Source organism: Silurus meridionalis, chromosome 5, assembly GCF_014805685.1.
Source record: "Silurus meridionalis isolate SWU-2019-XX chromosome 5, ASM1480568v1, whole genome shotgun sequence".
NCBI lineage: Eukaryota > Metazoa > Chordata > Actinopteri > Siluriformes > Siluridae > Silurus > Silurus meridionalis.
The window spans coordinates 8060190-8077623 of NC_060888.1; the positions used below are offsets into that span (position 1 = coordinate 8060190).

The 17434-nt window shown below is 40.3% G+C and overlaps 2 protein-coding genes across 6 annotated transcripts in view; both read right to left on the bottom strand.

Annotated features, from left to right (window-relative positions):
- atrx (ATRX chromatin remodeler) overlaps positions 1-6909 on the bottom strand; it is a 43641-nt gene extending 36732 nt beyond the window's left edge. The window contains 8 exon segments of the mRNA XM_046848870.1: positions 310-377; positions 465-586; positions 695-814; positions 900-1024; positions 1737-1783; positions 2257-2306; positions 2412-2512; positions 6651-6909. Of these exon segments, the coding sequence (XP_046704826.1) occupies positions 310-377; positions 465-586; positions 695-814; positions 900-1024; positions 1737-1783; positions 2257-2306; positions 2412-2512; positions 6651-6670 (653 nt within the window). The 5' untranslated portion in view covers positions 6671-6909.
- A 277-nt stretch (positions 6910-7186) lies between these two features.
- The window catches only part of nup62l (nucleoporin 62 like), an 11582-nt gene continuing 1334 nt past the window's right edge, over positions 7187-17434 (bottom strand). For 2 of the 5 annotated variants that reach the window (XM_046848872.1, XM_046848871.1), the window contains exons 2-14: positions 16386-16705; positions 16056-16312; positions 14916-14993; positions 14413-14814; positions 14195-14299; positions 13337-13448; positions 13094-13238; positions 9447-9496; positions 9199-9333; positions 8168-8279; positions 7963-8070; positions 7475-7541; positions 7187-7365 (exon numbers count right to left, since the gene is read on the bottom strand). In XM_046848872.1, the coding sequence (XP_046704828.1) occupies positions 7274-7365; positions 7475-7541; positions 7963-8070; positions 8168-8279; positions 9199-9333; positions 9447-9496; positions 13094-13238; positions 13337-13448; positions 14195-14299; positions 14413-14814; positions 14916-14993; positions 16056-16312; positions 16386-16678 (1956 nt within the window). In that variant the 5' untranslated portion in view covers positions 16679-16705 and the 3' untranslated portion in view covers positions 7187-7273. The remainder of the gene's footprint in view (positions 7366-7474; positions 7542-7962; positions 8071-8167; positions 8280-9198; positions 9334-9446; positions 9497-13093; positions 13239-13336; positions 13449-14194; positions 14300-14412; positions 14815-14915; positions 14994-16055; positions 16313-16385; positions 16706-17434) is intronic. The other 3 variants (XM_046848873.1, XM_046848875.1, XM_046848874.1) reach the window with 3 other exon arrangements.

The following is a 17434-nucleotide window of genomic DNA, read 5'->3' on the forward strand; positions in this document are numbered from 1 at the left end:
AAAAAAACCTGGAGAAAACCAACATGGGGGGACATTCGGAAAAGAAATCCGGAAAAGACGGAATAACATGAAACGAACACATGATTTGACACGGAGGAGGGAAAACGGAAAATGTGAAGAAAACCAAAGTTAGTATAATTACTAACCCTAATATCAGAGGTCTAAATACGGCGTCTATGCGTTTCAGCTCCGTGTCGCTAAATGGACACACTGGTGCATCTTAACTACTGCAGAACTACCAGATGTGCGCACTCGAGCCTCATCGGCGTGACCATTTCCCCCCAAACTCCTCATGTTGTGCAGACTGACCTGCACTGTTCGTCCATGCCGTCTTCATCCTTACTGATGTCGTCGCTCATGTAATACTTGAAACAGGACTAGGGAGGAAACCAAAGTGTTAGTCACGAGCGCTGGTGGTGCACGTCGCTGCCATGCTGATGCGTGGAGTAAGCGGTTATATTTACTTTGCAGAGAAGAACTTTGAGTATTGGATGCTGATACACAGAGTCCCTCTGGAAATGATTGACTTGCTGCCCGCACGCAGTGCAATTAACTCTTGAGCATCTGATCTCTTCAAGGTGCTCATCTGTGAAAAAGACGAAAAAAAAAACAAAAAAAAAACAAATTAGGCAAAAAAAAAAAAACGAGGGGGAACACAGAAACAAACACGACCATCTTTGGAACAGAATCTCACCGGGACGCCTCCTTTGACTCTCTTCCTTGACTTTGCTGCCCCCTTTGTTACGGAACTCTGGGCCTTTGAATTCGTCTTTTCCTTCATTGTTGACAGGTTCTGGCTTCACGATAACTACGTCTGCACACAAAACAGGCAAAATGAACAACCGTGCATTGCTACGGCAGCCCACGCATCAGTCAGACCCCCGCGTAAGTGCGCAAACCTTCGGGTATCTCTTCCATTTCCACCGTGGCATCCTGAGTATTATCGGCCGCGCTGTTGAGCTCGCATTCGTCTGCCGACGCAGGCTCGTTTACAGCCGTGTGCTTCGTTACAACCGCGGGTTTTCTGAATTAGCAGAGGGAAAGGAGAAACTGAATTAATTTGCGCAAGGCAGAACATAAAGTATTTATCTGGCTCATTTGAATTTTATATTTATACACCAACGTTCAACCTCCATATTTATGTTTTTGCTCTTTTAAAGTCATTTTGACTACATCTGATATTATTCATGACCTCCTACAGCACGTCTTTTTAAAAAAAATGTAAAAAAATTAATAAAAAGAACACATTTACTGTATTTTAAAATACAGCTTTATATTAAAGCACTTATTCTAATGCATCCTCTAGCAACAAAAAAAAGGGGAATATTGAGCAGATATCAATTTAACATTTATTTCAGTCAGAGATAAAACTATACTGAGACACAGTAAGGCCTTTATGGCTTTTTAGTAAAAATCCCAAGAGAGATAAAGCGAGCAGCTGATAAAGGAGAAACAACTCTTTCCATTGTTATGCAAACGATAACAGAAAATAAGGTCTGAATATTTCCGTAGGAAAACCTTATCAATTACCACAATATGGGATGATTGTGTTTATGAAATGCACATAAGCTGTTCAAATGGTCTCTTCAGGCCAGACACGGGGTTTCTCATCTGCAATGTGGCATGTGGTTATAGGTTTTAACCAATGAGGAGGTAACATTTTTACAATTGGGGGTTGCGGGTGGTGGTGGTGGTGGTGGGGGGGTGTTTACACAATTCAGAAAAAAAATTATTACCTTTTTGAGCGTGGCGTGGCCTTTGGGACTTCAGTGGAACATCCGGGCTGCAAAACATTTCCAAATACATTTTAATAACCAGTCAAGTGATTGATCAGAATAACCTTTAACTCCTTTCAAATTGTTACCTTGCAAAAAATTTTATTTATATTCAGTTTACCAAAAGAAATGTGGACAATATTTTCTTGCCAACGTAAGCAATACACAGTGTAGAAGTAGACGTGTCATTTCCTCACACAGCTAAGGTCGGATTTTAATTTGATGTTAGACACACGAATGCCATAGCGAATTGGACAATTCTAAACAATTTGTTGTTTGTTTAGTTTTTTTATCAAACACATGCTGTGTTGTAATGGGTCCTGTGCAAAAGCCGCTTAAAAACAATTCACCGTTTTTACTTTTTAAATATACACTTTTTTAAGAAGAATAAAAATCCCCAATGAATTCATTTTTACTGATCGTCACACAAAGGCATTATACCAGCAGAACAGAAAGAAATATGGCACAGTGAGATTTTTACCTTTTCCATTATTTCTTCATTGATGTTTGAATCACTGGAGGCCATTTTACCTGAAAGGAAATAAGACAAAAATGAACATGGGGGGAAATTCAAATCATGGAAGCGCTTTTTCTAGTTCAAGGGTAAATGTGTGTATAGTCTTCGAGGACTCTTACCACTGGAGATTTCATTAACTTCAGATGCAGCAGTTTCTTCCTCTGACGAATGATCCAAGAATTCATGAAGTTTTGTCACCAGTGCAGAAAGCTTGGTAGATCTAAAAGATTACAAAAACAATAATGCCTCGTTTTAAACACATGAAAATTCAAAACGGCTTCGTTTATCGAAGTGAATAACGAGTCGACAATGCCGAGAGACGGAAAACGGAGGGCGAATACTGGAAAAGGAGCAAAATTATTTCTAATCTAATTCATCCAAATAAGAGCCTGGCTTCAAAACACACTCAATAGACTGAACAGAAGAGCACAACATGGACAAAGGTTTGTAGAGACCTGACCATTAACGTCTAACACGCTTTTTTAACCCATTACATTTCACATTGAACACAGATCTTCCACTCCAGCGTATGTAAATTAGATCTTCATGGAGCTCGGCTTTGTCGGGGGGGGCCACGACGACACAGAGTCTTATGATTCAGTTGCTTGGAGGACAACCTTTAGCAATAAGTAGATCATGTTAGCAATAAGTAATTATGTTCGGTATGACTATTTGTCTCTTAAATCACTGTGGAGAAATCTTGGCTCTCTTTTCTTCCCAATATTTCTTCAGTTCATTGAAGTTTGCAGGCATTTGTTTATGCACAGCTGGAGGTCAGGACTTTGGCCGGGCCATTAAAACAACTTGATTCCGTTTTTTTTTTACCCCCAGCCATTCTGTTTGTGGATTTGCTGTTGCGATTGTGCTCATGGTCCCTTACATGACCCAATTTTTGCCAAAACGACGGCCTGATATTCGACTCTAGAATACGTCGGTATACAGACTTGTTCGTGGTCTACTTAATGGCTACAAATTTCCCAGGCCCTGTGGCTGCAAAACGCACCCAAATCATCCCCCCCTACTCCTCCGCCAGACTTGTATTTCTCTAATTGTACTGTCGTGAACATGCGTGTTTAACGTGCTGATAGAGTCCAAGATGCAACTGGCAATCGCTCTTAGCATTGCACGGTATTACATAGAGGTGAATTTGCTGAGATCGCCACTCCTGATAAAATTGCCAACCGCCTTCAGTGTGTGTGAATAATCCTAATCGCTGTAGAATGATGAAATTTAAATTGGAAATGCCTTATAACCCTTTCCATATTAACGGACAGCAACAGCAAACTGCTAAAACATGGGCTGTTAGCGAGGTGGTCACACTTCCTGATGATCAATTAATAAAGGGCATTTAATTAGACTACTTAAAAAAATATACAATAACAGGTTTTTTGGGGGAAAAGCAGCTTTGCAGAATTGAAGAGATTATGAATGTAACTTGAAATGTATTAATCTGTCAAATATAAGTTTGTGCCTAATGAGAAAGCCAGTGGTGACGGGAGGCAATGAAAAACTCTCAGAGTGAGTAAGATCAGGAAACCTTCAGAGAAACCAGACTCAAAAGTGAACCCATGCTTTTTTCACTTTGGGATAAATAAATCTCTCTCTCGGTCCGTCCAACACCGAATGTTCATTTAGTATAGTTCCATCATTGTTGAGGTTCTCAACTGTTCTCACATTGACGCCTTAATGCAAAAACTGCCCATGGAAAACACATTGCTGAAAGAATTTACCGTACTTCTTCTTTTGGCTTCTCCCTTTAGAGGTCACCACAGCGGATCATCCGTCTCCATACCCCCCTGTCCTCTACATCTGCCTCTTTCACACCAACTACCTGCATGTCTTCCCTCACCACATCCATGAACCTCCTCCTTGGCCTTCCTCTTTTCCTCCTTCCTGATGGCTCCATCCTCAGCATTCTTCTACCAATATAACTCATGTCCCTCCTCTGCACATGTCCAAACCATCTCAATCTCGCCTCTCTCACCTTGTCACCAAAACATCCTCGTCACTCCAAACAAAAACCTTAACAACTTCAGTATTTACCGTACCATTTATTTTAATTATAGGCCAAAACTTTTTTTTTTTTTTTTTACAACATTTAAAATGAATCCAAGTTTTGGAAGAACTAGTAATTGTTATATATTGTGTAAAAATGTCATCAACTTGGGCCACAATGTCCGGCTCCAGCTAACAGGAATAAGCAGGTATTATTAACATATTCATTATTCCAAAGTAAGAACAGAAACTCTGAGGATTTGGATTTTGACTGAAGTTAATGTCAACAGTCTGCTACACTGACTCAGGACTACAGTTTGCATCTGATCACCATCACTGCACACCTCAACATCGTTTATCTGTATTAAATGGACATCCGGTGCCACTCAGATGAGGATGGGTTCCCTCTTGAGTCTGGTTTCTCTCAAGGTTTCTTCCTTATGAGATCTCAGGGAGTTTTTCTTTGCCACAGTCGCCTCTGACGTCATCAGGGGCAAACTTACACTTATAAAGAACTCATTTTTATCACCACATTATCGGTGTAAAGCTGCTTTGAGACAGTGTTCATTGTTAAAAGCGCTATACAAATAAAAATTAATTTAATTATTAGCTAATAGTTTAAGGTACAACAAATAAAAGAGAAAATGAAACTATAAAACAGCAGTCGAAAACTCGGGTGGGTTTTTTATTGGAAAAAAAATATCGCTTTAAAAACGTGTTTATTTTTAATTAACATCTTGGAAAAAAAATGTGTTTGAAATTGTGTTATTAGCACAGAACTTAGCGAACGCCGTTACCCAAGCAGGTAAGCAGGTAGCCTGAGTGAACTCGGGTTCGGTCCCAAATAAGGGCTCAATGCCTTCCTATGCACCCTTAGTTTAAAAACGGAACATGGATTTGACGCCCTACTTAGGGCACTACCCCTTCTAGCAGAAGCGTAAATGGAACACGGGGTAATCAAGTAGACAGCTAGGTAGTGAATGAAAGAGCCGGCTGAGTTTTATATATATATATAAAAATAAAAATAATAAATAAAGCAGTTATGGATTTTTTTTTAATTCAATAAAAAAAAGAGAGAGTTCAGCCAAATTACCGAAGAATTTAAGCACAATTCCTACGAGGAGAAAAAAAGGAAAGCTAATGTTAGCAAACCGGCTAAGTCATTGATGGCAGTCGGAAAAGGATCAATGTGTGTAGATGATCAGAACATGAGATCATCACACACACACACCATAACATGTGCAGATCAACAGCATATAGAGGCTAAAGGAGGATGATGGAGGAGAAAAAAAAGAAAGTGACAGCAAATCCAGTGTAAAGCGAATGCATAAAAAAGGCCTTTGATTTTTTTTTTTTTATACCGGAGCTAAAAACCGGGTTCAAGTATGCATCGGAGTTTCTCCTGCACGTGACACCGCTAACACCGTGCTGCATCCCGCCGCATTCACACGATCACGATGGGCAACTAATAAAATCCCGGATTATAACTCTTAGTTTGTGATGCGATCGCAGAAGTTGCTTAGAGAACCAAGCCGAGGCTGCATGTACACACACACACACACACACACACACACCTGCAGATCTCCCACCGCTGCTGTCGCTCTCCTCACACGAGATAAACGTTCAAATATTCCCTCCGGGATCCGCACGCAGTGGCTTTGAGGTGTATTTTTTCCCCTCCCTATTACACGAGACTAACGCTGATGTTCCCTGGCGAGCTGAAGGAAACAAAGCAAGAGCGCCATCTTGCCGGATGACTCTGGCGCGCTAAAATGGCGCAGGCTGCGCTAAATCAGCCTGTCGGCCACTCACAGCGGCTTGTTTAACCGAGTGAAAGAGCGAGTTTGCAAAGCGCAAAATCTGTCATTATAATGTGTGTTTGCTCGCCAGCATCCGCCTGATGTTATGATTAGTACTGCTGTATCAATTATCCTACACGGACATGCAGCAGCTTCACCGGCTGCTTTAATTACACGCGTTATTAGACACCTTCAATTCATGATTCAGCGTTTCCCAAAAATAAATTGTTCTCACTCCTCGTTTTGTTTGCCGAAAACCAAAAAGCTGCAGCTATAAATAGAAAGAAGAAAACCCGATCTGAGTCGTGTTTTTGCTCCAGCGCCCCATTCAGAAAACAGACATTAAACACACTTGTCTTATACACCCCCCCCACACACACGCACGCTTTTTTAACCATAGAACGTGTGTAAAAGCGGCGTGTTAAACACTTCTACACACGCCGGAGTGTGTGCGTGTTGGGCCTGCAGGACTGCACCGGTTTCTCATCAGACCGTCATCTAGTCATCTATTGGAAGCCGCTAGCAGAAGGCAGGACCGGAAAACAGCTCGACCTAAACACATACCTGCCGTTTTCGTTGCTCATTTCCTTAGAACGGGAACCACAAAAGATCTTGGCATCTCCATGCAAAGCGATATTCTGCTCGTTTTGGCTGTAAATGGTGAAAAGCGGGAGAAGGAAAAACAGCCGAAGCTACCGAGTGAAATCAAACAAAGCAAGGCGCCATGTTTTCCGACAGAAAGAAGCGCGCTGATTGGCTGAAGCGGCGCAAACCAGGAAGTGAATCTGATTGGCTGAAGAATATTAACGACGCAACGTGGGTTAAGCGTCTCTGAGCCACAAAACAGTGGCATCGAAAGCGCGTGTTTAAGAGAGTGAAACACGATCTACACTAAAACACTCTACTTACACCGATTGCAAAGGAATCTCTTGTATTTGTGCAGTACATTTTGAAAATATATTCATCATGGCAACTCTATAAAATTCTGCACTCATCATTTCATGTTGCCTGGTTGGTTTCTCTTTAGCTGACAGTCTATTTATTGAGAGAAAATGGCAATAATCAATACAAAAGTTTATAACTATTCAAAGAAAAATGAATTGACAGTAAAAAGGATAAGTTTTATTAGAACAGAATCAGCAAAACTATGATTTTTTTTCATTTACAAAAACGTTTTTCTATTTCCATCACTGAAAACTTAAACGAAAGCTCTTCTCCTGCTCCTTACTGCGGCTCTCGCACAGCTTGGACACCTCCTCCACACGCCTCTGAAGCAGAACTGCATAATGAAAATAGTCATTAGGGAAACCAAACTAACCTTTTCATAGCTTAGCATTTAATTAAAGATCACTCAGGATGGCATGGAATCGAGCTAGCGAGATACTGACCAGAGTTTTGCTCGACCCACTGCAGAGAGTCCATATGAGCATTGAGGATTTTGCAGATCTGCTGGAGCTGGAATGGTACGATAAGAAAAAAAAAAGTTTTTAAAGTATGAGCATTTTGTAGAATTAAATTAAAGCCTGACAGCAATGCAACTTTTACATTAGATTTATTTTTCATACAAGGATTCATCATTGTAGCAATGCATGTACCTCAATATAGACAGAAAGTCAATATTGAGAAAGTCACCTCTTAACTCCAGGTGAGATTGTGAAAAAAATCTAAAAAGGTTATTCACTTCACAAGTCAGTTCTTTTACTGCTGTGAACATAAAATAGTACATGTATACAATGTGTATGAATCTTGCTGCACGGTTTAAAAAATAAAAATAAAGGCATATCATTTTCTATATTGAACAAGTTGCAGAACATCCATTATGGACAGAAGAAGGGAAGAAGAGTCTAAAACCTATAAATAAGCAAATTGGACACACAGCAAACCCAAGAGACGTCTTCCCCTGGTGCTTGGTCTGGGGTTCAGCATTGTCCATGATGAATGAAAGCCTTGATGCAATAACTCGATGTTTAAAAGGATCCACTGCCTCTTAAACAAATAAACTCCTGTAGTGATCATTTCCAGTCTAAACGTTGTTTTTAGAAATAATGTGTGAAAGTACAGAATGAGGGTGAGATACATACCGGGTCGCTTGTGTCGGCCAGCCCGTTGGATGTGTTGAGGTGCTCGATGATCTCCTTCAGATCTTGGGACATTCTCTTCAACTGAGCATCGACATTTTCTGCCAACTTGTACCTGCAAAAGATACGATTTTTTTATTTGGTTGGTTGTTTTCTTTAAAGCAGCACAACATGCAAAACCGAGTGTGCACAACCTACACAAACTAAGAAGCTCATCATTAGCAGATTTCAGCATTATCCGATTATAAACAATATATTTGGATGGCTAAAATTAGACGGTTGCAATAATATAATGTTTATCAGCACTGATCTACTATAATTTAAGATGAATCCTATGTGCAGTAATAGGCTGACCCTCTCCACACTTCTTTGCTAAAGCAAAGAGAATATCTACAGAGGTATATTCAGTAGGCTTAGTTTATCTTTTCAAGGGACAATACTAGAGATATATTTTAGAGTAGTCAATGTGCAGCTTGTATCGCAGTATACATTTACTGTACTCTATCAGTATTTTGTGTCAGCACTACTGTTATCCAGCACTGCCTTAATCCTCCTGGGCATGGAATTCACCAGAGCTGCACAGGTTGTTGCTGGGATCCTCTTCCATTCCTCCATAATGACATCAAGGAGCTGCTGGATGTTTGAGACATGGTGCTTTTCCACCTTACGCGTGAGGATGCCCCACTGGTGCGCAATAGAGACATACTTGGCCACTCAATCAAGCCATTATTCAGACAATAATGGCTGTAAAGTTCTTTCCAGAGGACAGTAAATCAGTACTGCTACACAAGCTGCACATTGACTACTCTAAAATATGTCCAAGTTTCATTTCTATAGTGTTGTCCCCTGAGAATTTATACTAAAAGGGTTTCTGGAATGTGAGGGGTGCACTCACTTTTGTGATACTGTATATAATAACACACACACACACACACACACACACACACACACACACACACACACACACACACACACACACACACACACACACACACACACTTTCTTTCGCATTTGTAAGTGAGGGATATGTTTACGTTCTCTCTCGCTCCTCATCGGCATTCTGCATATAGATGGTCCCACTTTGCTCCTTTACCGACTCCTCCAAAGGAATAAGAAGATCCTCCAGCTCCTTTTGCTGGGACAGAATAAAGTCTAATTCCTGATCCAGCCTGAGAGTAGAACAATGAAAAAAATTACAGCAAAAAAAACCCTAACTTTAGACATCAATATGTCTTTCAAATAATAATACTACCATAGCATATGCTAGCTCGGCCACTCTTACCTCCTTTGGTCCAGTTTAACCTTCTCCATGTCCTTATGAAGTGATGTAATCTGAAAACAGAAACAGACCAAGACGAAACATAATTTCATACCTTCAAATGCTCCAATCAAGACACGGTACATCTTTAATAATGTTCTATGACATGCTTTGTGGACACCTGACCGCAAGATGTACTGTTTTAAAAATCCCATCGCACATTCAGTACCCATTTGCTGTTATATAAACTAAACCCTTCTGAGAAGGTGCTCCACTAGCTTTTGAAGTGCGCTTATAAAGACTTGTGCTCGTTCAGCCCACAACTATGTTAGTAATCAACTATTGTTATGTAGAAGAGGAGGCCTGGGGTGCAGTCAGCGTTCTAAATTTATTTATCTAAATTTGTTCCACTCCAACCCATGTAAATTATATCTTCATGGAGCTGGCTTTATGCACAGGAACTTTGTCATGCTGAAACAAGTTTGAGTCTAGTAGTTCAAATGAAGGGAATATTTTAAATGCTACCGTAGCCAAAGAGATCATCTACAAGTGTGTACCTACAACTATGTGTGTAACAGTTTTGGGCAGAAACTAAATATGGCTGAAAAAGGTGCATATGGCTGGTGTTCCAATACTTTTGGCATATATTTGGTATTTTACTCTAACCATTACATCTGTTTAATGAGTTGAAATACAAATTAACGAAGGGCTTTAAAAAGGGGGAAAAGCTTATTTTGACATTTTGAGGCCAATAAAAATATTAAGCAGTGTATCAGCACATAACAAAACGTAGAGACGAAATATCCTATCATGCGCTCAATCCTTCATCAGCTGAGGCTTGTTTACTTTGCCCTGAGAGACGGCTCTTTGCTTTTGTTTTAAGCAAACGATTATTTTGATTTGAAGGAGATAATGGGTTGATGCCTCTTTATCTTTTTGTAAATCTTTTGTTAGGTCTCTGATGTGTGTGAACTACCATGGGGATGTGGTTTTGATATAGACCAGACATGGGCAAACTACGGCCCGCGAGCCACACACTTGGATTTATTATTCCGGCCCGCCGAACGGGGACCGGGATGACATGTCCCCCCCCTCCGAGGGTTGTCCCCCCCCAAAAAAAATATAAAAAAAAAAATCGCACTCTCTATTGTGGAAAATAAATGTATGCATACCTAAATAATTGTGTAAGTAGAAAAAACCCCGCAAAAAATGCTTTTAGAAACAGTTCCCCCTCCCCTTCCTCACAGTGGTTTGACCCACTGCCTGCTTTCCCAGTTCATCTCACCTTCACTACACACACGAGTCAGGTGTGTGACTGCGGCTCAATTAATGTTCAATCTATTAACTAGGGTATTTTATTCAGTTTAAATAAAGCGATTCTCTTTAATCTAGTTGATGCAGACTTATTCATAAATTAGTTGCGGCAAAAATGCTGATTAGCGATGTAATTTTCCATGAATCTGCTCTATTAGAGATTAAAATATGACTTATCTAGTAAACGTTAGCTTGTTTACAATAGCTTGTAGCATAGTGCACTGACACTAACACACCAAAGCTGTTTCCCATGCAGTGTTTTATTTTGGACGACTTGGTATAATGTTAATTTAACATTAACACACAATTAGCATATTGTTTATCTGTGCATTTACTAAATGAGCACTGTGCTACATCCGAACTGACCCCACTCTATTTTTTATTTTTTTTGTATAATCCATTTCTATTCTGTTCTTAAGTGTCTTAATTAATTATAAATAAAAATGTAAACTTTTTTTAAATTCCTTGTTTTGCTTTGTCATTAACCTGAGAAAAACTTGATAAAAAAAAATTATAAAAGCAAAGTTTTTCACTGTGGGGACACTGTGTCTTTACAAGTACAATTTGATTATTATTTGTGTCCCCTTCAAAGATTGATCATGAGAAATTTTATATCCCCCCCCCCCCCCTGTTTAATGAAATTTACACCCATGCAGGTAAACCTTGTTTAATTTACCTTTCCCCAGTAATGCCCACATTTCCCCAAAATATGGTGCACTTCATCTACATTGACCTTGTTCGCGTGTATTACTCTCTTCTCCTCTTTAATGAGCCCTTCTACAAAAATGAGTTTATCAAAGAAAAGTGGATAGTGAGCGCCGAGTGTTTAATACGTAGTGGACAACAAAATATTTTTTTACTGAGGTCCGATCAAAGCCCCTCACAGATCCAAGTTAACTGACCAACACCTCAGATCTAGCCTAAAAATTGCCACAACAAAACTTACTCCAGACTTTGATGAACTGGCAAAACAAGGAGTTCAACAACACTGTTCCTACTGAAACTTAACTTGAGTTTTTATGCTGTGTATATTGATGCAATAAAAAAAAATAAAATAAAAAAAGATCAACAAGTTGTTGATGTTTTGGCACTTGATGAAACTGAATGTGTTTTTCTATTTAATTATTAATTTAATTGATGCATTTGGTAGGCAATTTGTACAAATGAGCCATGCATATTTATGTCACAGGCCAAATCAAATCTCTAATGTAATATAAAAAATATATATATATATATATATATATATATATATAGTGTATCATGTGTGTATGTATGTATGTATATCCTGGCCCGGCCCCTCTGTCAAATTTTAAAACCCATTGTGGCCCGTGAGTCAAAAAGTTTGCCCACCCCTGATATAGACTCTAAGGTGCTTTGGATAAGGAAGTGCTGTTAAACCAGCCAAGTTTTAGTTTTTGATCCACTGTACTAGGAGATTGTCAAGTGTGATTTGGGATATTATCCAATTATACTTATTATATTGCTCCAAAAACAATATTATTACTAGAAATAATTTACTGAAATAAATTATCGTTGGGTGCTATGGAAATATGAGTGGGAGTAGGTAGCTCAATAATAACCTTGTTTATTTAGGACAATAGAATGCACAAAAACAGATAGCCAGCGATGGCAACGGAGAAATATTTGACTAGGAAAAGTGCAAATTCCGAACCGGGTCCTGGAAAATATTCTGCTCGAGATAAAGGCCTTAGAATAAGTGAAGGTCAAAAGAAAGCTCAGGGCAATACAGTGAATACGGTTGTCTTTCATTCGAATTTACTTTTACTGGGGGAACTAACTACACCGACTCCGTTAGCTATGCCATGATCCCAAGCGGGCTTAAATGCCACCTCCAAACAAAACACCAGTCATTTCAATACAAGAAAATCGATTATTTTAAAAATATGAACAAATTTAGAAATCTTTTTTTCTATATAATCCACATTTTACATTCGTTCGTTTAAAAATGGGAAACTGAATGTTCTGAATTGATGCAATTTTCTTGAATATTTGAGCTATACAAAGAAGAGGTAAAAAAAAAAAAGCCTATTAAAAGCCTATTCCTTTTTTTTTGTTCAAATTCATTCTATAAATATGGTTTTATTTTGGCGCTCAGTTTTTAGGTCAGCCTTATAATTATACTAAATGATACTGGTTTTCAATAAACTTTTGGTGAGCAGAGTCGGCAAGTATTTCATTCCGTTTTTTATTTGTATCTGGGGAAGGGATTTTGAGAGAAAACCTGGAAACCCCCCCTAGGTGTTTCTCTACAGCGAAAAAAAAAATAGTGTGTTTTTGCATATTTGTAAGCAATCTCTCATATCGATGTATTGATCCTACATAAATTGGTCAGCTACCTTCTCTCCGTTCTCCACCAGCATGCGGTCCCAGGCGTTGACCTGAGTGGCCTGCTGTAGGAAGTGTCTCTCCTGGTCCTCCAGCTCTGAACTCCACTTATTGATCAAGGACTCCAGCTGAGCATAAGACATCACTGGTGCAGCACTAACAAAAGAAGTTAAGAGTAAACAAAACAAATGAAAACAGAATGAAAAATGCTGTAATCTAACAGTAATTACTGCATGTTACGTTATGTACCACACCTGGCGATAACTGCAGCGGTGGACACGACTGTAGAAATGGGCGGTGCAGCAGAGACGGCGGGTTTCAGCCCCAGTGAAAAGCTTGTGGTGGCCGCTGAAGAAACAGCTGCAGCTAAAACAAAGAAATTGTTATTTTTATTTGTGCGCTTACTGTATAATCTGTTAGTGGTCAGGAATATAACCGTGTAATTCAGATAATACCCATCATATGGCACAAACTAAAGAAGGGATGATGGAGGATGGGCGTGGCGAGTCTAACGTTTCTCTCTGCATTACTTTCGCATTACATTACATTATAGTGGTCGAGTGCAAGAACACGGTACAGCTCTGGTTGGCTTTGAATTGCAAATTATCGTCAATCCGTTTACTAGACGGGTCGAATAGAGAAATCTGACAACCTTGGAACCAGATGGTCTTTGGAACTTCTGATGAAGGCTACTCAGTTCTGTGCAAATGATAGTTTCCTGGTACGTTGCCTGATGGTACAGCTACTGTTCATCGGCTGAAATCCTGCATTTAGTAAACTAATTGTTATAGGTGCCAAATTTAATTAAAAAAAATGAATGAAATTACTTAATGGGAAGAAAAAAAAACCCAGCAAATTAAAGCTCACTTACAGCCGAGCTATTGGTGCAATAATGGGTATATATAGAGTGCACCTGCTATAGGTAAACAGCGTAAAAATAAATACAAATAAAAACCAGCTTCAGAATATAATTAAGGCTAGTTAAAAAATAAAAAAAACAATCAGTGCAAGATTACTATGATAAAATGTTAGCATCTGATAGCAGAAGGAGCACTTTGATGGCAACAGCACTATCATAACGTGCAGAAATGCTGCTATATGATGAATGTTACCTGTAGTGCCGGTGGTGTTGGCGGCTCCAAGTGGTTTGAGCATCAAGCCAGTGGAGGCTGTAGCTGAAGATGCTGCTGGGGCAGCTGTGCTTATTAAACCTCCCACTGGTAGAAGATTTTAAAAGTAATTAATTTTTATATATATTTTTGAAGGATCTATAAAAGTTTGTGGTCTTGGGTTTAATGAACTTTGTTCTTTATGAGCATCACACACTTACAGCTGAAGCTTGGAGCTGAAGTGGGGGGGACAGCAATGGCAAACAGTGAGGAAACTGGGGCAGCCTGGGAAGCCTGGACAGCCTGGGAAGCCTGGGTAGCCTGAAAAGCCTGGGATGCCTGGGCAGCCTGAAGAGCCTGGGCAGCCTGGGCAGCCTGAAGAGCCTGGGAAGCCTGGGCAGCCTGGGCAGCCTGAAGAGCCTGGGAAGCCTGGGCAGCCTGGGCAGCCTGGGAAGCCTGGGCAACTTGGAGAGCCTGGGAAGCCTGGGCAACCTGGAGAGCCTGGGAAGCCTGGGCAACCTGGAGAGCCTGGGAAGCCTGGGCAACCTGGAGAGCCTGGGAAGCCTGGGCAACCTGGAGAGCCTGGGCAGAAGCAGCAGCAGTACTGGCAGGAGTCGGCGTGGCTGGAAGAACAAGTACAAATTTCAAAAACTTCTAAACGTATCTTTCTTTATCTTTTACAGTGTTTTGTCACAGAGGTGATGAAGGAAATTGTAAACTGTACCCAGACCTGCAGGCTTGATCCCAAAGTTAATCCCAGTCGAGGAAGCAAGGGTTGCAACAGCACTGCCCAGAGTGAGACCTTCAAGAAACAGTAAATGAATAGATTTTATAAGGACCATTAAAATAAAGCTACTCTACAGACATGTTTATTTCACTTCAGATTCCTCAGGCTTCCTTTTTTTTATTCCTATATTTGGACCAATATCTTTAAAAGAAAAATATTTCAATCATTATTCATAGAATCAATTGGGCTTAATAGAAAAGAAAAAAAAACTCTCTCTCTACACACACAAACACACACATATATATATATATATATATATATATATACACACACACACACACACACACACACACACACACACACACACACACACACACACATATATATATATATATATAAATAAAAACACACTCGTGATTACGCCACTAAACAAAAATGCCAGAAAGAGATTTGGCCACACTAACGAATGTGTGAATGAGCTTGTGGACTGTGTGTGTGTTGCACTGTGTCAAACTGGATTCCCAATTGCAGGATTCAGTCCTGCCTCACAGCCAGTATGCTCTGGATAAGCCCTGGATCCCGGGTGAATGAATGGTATAAAAATGGGGATCTGAATAAGTCATTTAGGGGGGATGTAAGCTCAAGTTGGTCAGATCAATGACGCTTTAACTGGGTGAATTGTTTCCATTTTGAAAGCAATGGAGGTAGCGAACCCTGAGAAGCCTGACTGATTTCAATAAACTCGGCTATTTCCTATCAAACTAAGCTAACTGTAAACCAGACTGTTAAATTCTGTAAAGCTGCTTTGAGACAATGTCTCTTGTGAAACACACTGAGTTGCTATGGCGACGTACGCTTTTAGACATCCGCAAGTATAAAGACTAATTCATTCTTTTCTTCAAACCTTGTGCTTTCGTTGTTCCCAATGGACAGAACAGATAAATAGAGAGAGAAAAGCATACTTGTGATGAGTGCTCGGTGTAGCTGCTACTTTTTGTTCTGTACAACTTTATTTGAATCATTTATGCTCAAACTAAACTAGAAAACACGATCTATACAATCTCAATCTAATTAAAACTAAATAACGATTATCGAAGAGCATGTGAGCATCCCACAGCCGTGTCAGCCGGAGCTTACCTGTGCTTTGCCCCCCCAGTGAGAAGGAAGGAGTGCTCTGTGCTGTAGTTGCTGCAGGAGCCTGAACCTTTGCCCCGGGAAAGCTGAAGCCTCCTGTGGGCTGCTGGGTTGAAGCTGCAGTCTGAGTCGCCAGTCCTCCAAATGTAAAGCCTGTGCCACTGGACGAGTTGGAGGAATTCAACAGGCCCCCCAGAGTCGCTGCTGTCGAGGCCGGCTGAGAAGCTGGAGTCAAGCCGAGACTCAGTTTTGGAGCACCTCTGGAAGAACCAATAAAGATTAGATTTCTCATGAATGCCTGCAAGTTCACTTCTACATTTCTGGAAGACTTACCCGAAAGAAAAGCCTCCACCAGGAGTGCTGCTCTGTGCGGCCGCACCGAAGCTGAATCCACCCTGTGGGGCTCCAGTGCTCGTGGTGGTCTGTGCCAGGAGTCCAGCGATTTGAGAAGTCGTTGCCGGGGCCTGAGGCTGCTGCTGAGGCACTGCTCCGAAACTGAATCCTCCTGAAGGGGGAGCGTTCGTCGGCAGCGAGAAGCCGGGGACCGCACCGGTCGTCGCCGTGGTTTTAGGGGTGCCGAAGCTAAACCCGCCCCCACCGCTAGGTTGTCCGAAGCTGAACGACATGCTTTCCACTCACAATAACCTTTAACACTGAAATCAAATATCAAAAGCATCTCATCAAGCACGGGTTTCTACTCAGCACGGAGCTCTACGGAGGCAAATCGTTACTGAGCATCAAATAAGGAATAAAATACCACAGGATGCACAATCATGGAAAAATTATCCACAAGAACAAAGTGATTTATTAAGTGTCTTTATGACAACAACCTACCAGTAGATAAAAATTTTAACTTATCAATATACAACACGTAGATTTTGTACGTTTACAGCTAATGTAAAGAATGAAGCTGCACTCACACTACACTATCTGCCTTGTGAACGGACGGCCAATGAATGTAAAACTATTACATTTGTTTGTGTATGCAGTGACAATCCAGACAGTTTTTCTATTATATAAAAGCTGCAACACATCACTATAATTACTCACTCTATTTGTCTTTAACAAACTTGCCATGCGAAACTTCGTCGCACCGAGCTTGCGCAGGTCCCGTTCACATGCGTTGGATGGTAGTCAAAGGAGTGAACAGTGTAGTGTGACTTTAGTTTCTGTTATCACTTACATTATAGCAGCTGTAGTAAACAGTCGCTCCTTCACAGTTTGACCAATGCTACTTGCTATTTCTGGTACTGCATTACGCTGATATGTATTTATACTATGCAATGACAAAGTTGTATCCATCAATCAATCAATCAATCAATCTATCTATCTATCGTACATGTATAATGTATGTTTTCATTAGAAGTACAATATATGGATTC